Raw genomic sequence first — 2,042 nt, forward strand, 5'->3', positions numbered from 1 at the left:
GTGAATTTGGACCCAAACTGCAGGTGCCAGGTCAGATTTATAAGTAACTATTAATACAAGCTTGGGAGTACATAGACTCCCAGTATACTGTTAAGGAGTTTGTTTTCAAAGTGCAGTGCGGGGGCCACAAGGGGGGTTTGCAGGGGATGATGGATTGTTTCACATTTCAGTCATTTATTACCAGAAAATGTATGAGTCACTAATTTGATCAGGAGTTATACTGTTATCTTTCCACCTGCAGTAGGCCAATACATACCACACATCTTTTAAAACGGCCCCCCATGGACTGAAGTGCTATCTATTGGGGATGGGTCTGTGGGCCTGAATAATCAAGTTAGGTGTTGATGGGGATTCCAGGTTATTTAGGCCCTCCAATGTGACAATGGATAAAGGCAACAACTTCATGTGTCCAGTACGTGCAGCAACAGTTCAGGGGTGACCAGTTAGCCTTTAAGCCCACCACAGGAGTCTCACTCAAGACCCAGAGTCCCAGAGATTTGCACTGGGGGGGGGTCTTGCCTACTTGTAGGAGGTCCGGGCCTCTCTCAGCGACCTGTCATATGGCATGGAGGCGAAGAAAGAGTTCCGCAGCTGGCAGTTGATGAAGAACACAATGAGCAGCACCAACAGGAAGAGCAGTAGGCACATGACTATGTAGGTGATCAGGTCCGGTTTGTGGAGCTCGCCCTCCCGGAGACCCCCTCCCCCTCGCCCCGTGGTGGGTCTCAGAAGAGCGGCAACGCTCACCGAGCCGCCGTGGGAGGCGTTCAGGGAGGAGGGGGCGTGCGTGGAGGACTGGGCCATGAGCACCAGGTCGAAGTCTGGGGTGTCGGTGGAGTTGAGGAGGATTTGCCTCAGCATGGCGCCCCGCGGGCTCACCGGCTGCGTCGGTCTGCTGGAGGAGGAAAAGACACGGAGAAGGTTATGTAGCCTACTGACCCCGTGTTTGTTCAGTCTGGGTGTCCTATTTATGATGCAACAGTATCGATACAAAAGAACCAGGAGAGATTACTGTGTGAAAATGTGGGAACAGCCTTTAAAGATAGGAATATTAAAATCCCAGTGATTCCAAAATACCTTAATGTCTGACAAGGTCACTGATAGACTCCACCCAGTGACACAGATAATCTGCACTGTACGCACAAATCAGGTCCTAGTGATGCCAAACCATAAAGTAAACTGGAGTCACTGGTAAGTATACATTCCTTGAGGGGCCATAGGTCCTTGTGATTTTCCTCTTTGTGAAATCCCACAGCAACGTTAAACGAACCAAAGCACATTGTATTAGTTAAGGGAATCACTTACTTTGGTGTGCGCTGCGAAGAGTTCCGCAGGTGAGCTGGAAAAGACAAAATCCCGGCTCCGCATTCCTCACCGTCCCCGGTTCTGTCCGCTCCGGCCCCGCCGAGGACGCGCTGTGGAGAGGCGGCGGGTCTATAGCTTCAAATCTGCGCCCGCAGATCATATGTCGCTCAGTGGGTTATTAACGCAGCGTCTCCCGTCGCATTAAGCCGAACAGGTCAAATCCATGATCAGGGTCCCAGGGAGAGAGCACATTACCAATCCCACTTGTTGGCTTCTAAATCCAAATGGTCCTGCCACGCGCGTGGTTGCGCACAGACTGCGTTACCGTTGGCTACTGTGGTGATATCCAAATGACTCTAGGATCTGTCAGAGGTGGCGAAGTTCAACGGCGATCACTGGTGCGCACACGTCTCCTTCTGGTGCGCAGGATCGCTTTTGCTTGGGCGTGCAGGGCGCAGCTCTGCCACCTCTTTTATCCAGTATAGGGGTCGATACGTGTTGGATAGAAGCAACCGCCGGTCTGCTCTTACGGGATTATCGATCCAGTATGACTAAAATGAGACGAAAGGAGGGATTAATGGTGGACAAAACACAGCTGTATGCCGGGTCGTGAAAAGCTTCCCATCTTCGCCCTGGGTTGCGTGTGTATGAGAGAGAGAGAGAGAGAGAATTTCAGAACAGGAGAGTGGAAGGAGGGCGCTGGAGGCACGTCACCGGACAGGGATGTGTGTTACTGT

General features: G+C 51.6%; 1 protein-coding gene across 1 annotated transcript; it reads right to left on the minus strand.

Annotated features, from left to right (window-relative positions):
• Positions 1 to 519: 519 nt before the first annotated feature.
• LOC139290916 (small integral membrane protein 32) lies at positions 520 to 1,368 on the minus strand. The gene is made up of 2 exons (XM_070912741.1): positions 1,306 to 1,368; positions 520 to 882 (listed from the first exon to the last, which is right to left on the minus strand). Exons 1-2 carry the CDS (start codon positions 1,366 to 1,368, stop codon positions 520 to 522), a joined length of 426 nt encoding a protein of 141 aa, XP_070768842.1.
• Positions 1,369 to 2,042: the final 674 nt, after the last annotated feature.

This window comes from Enoplosus armatus, chromosome 10 (assembly GCF_043641665.1).
Source record: "Enoplosus armatus isolate fEnoArm2 chromosome 10, fEnoArm2.hap1, whole genome shotgun sequence".
Lineage (NCBI taxonomy): Eukaryota > Metazoa > Chordata > Actinopteri > Centrarchiformes > Enoplosidae > Enoplosus > Enoplosus armatus.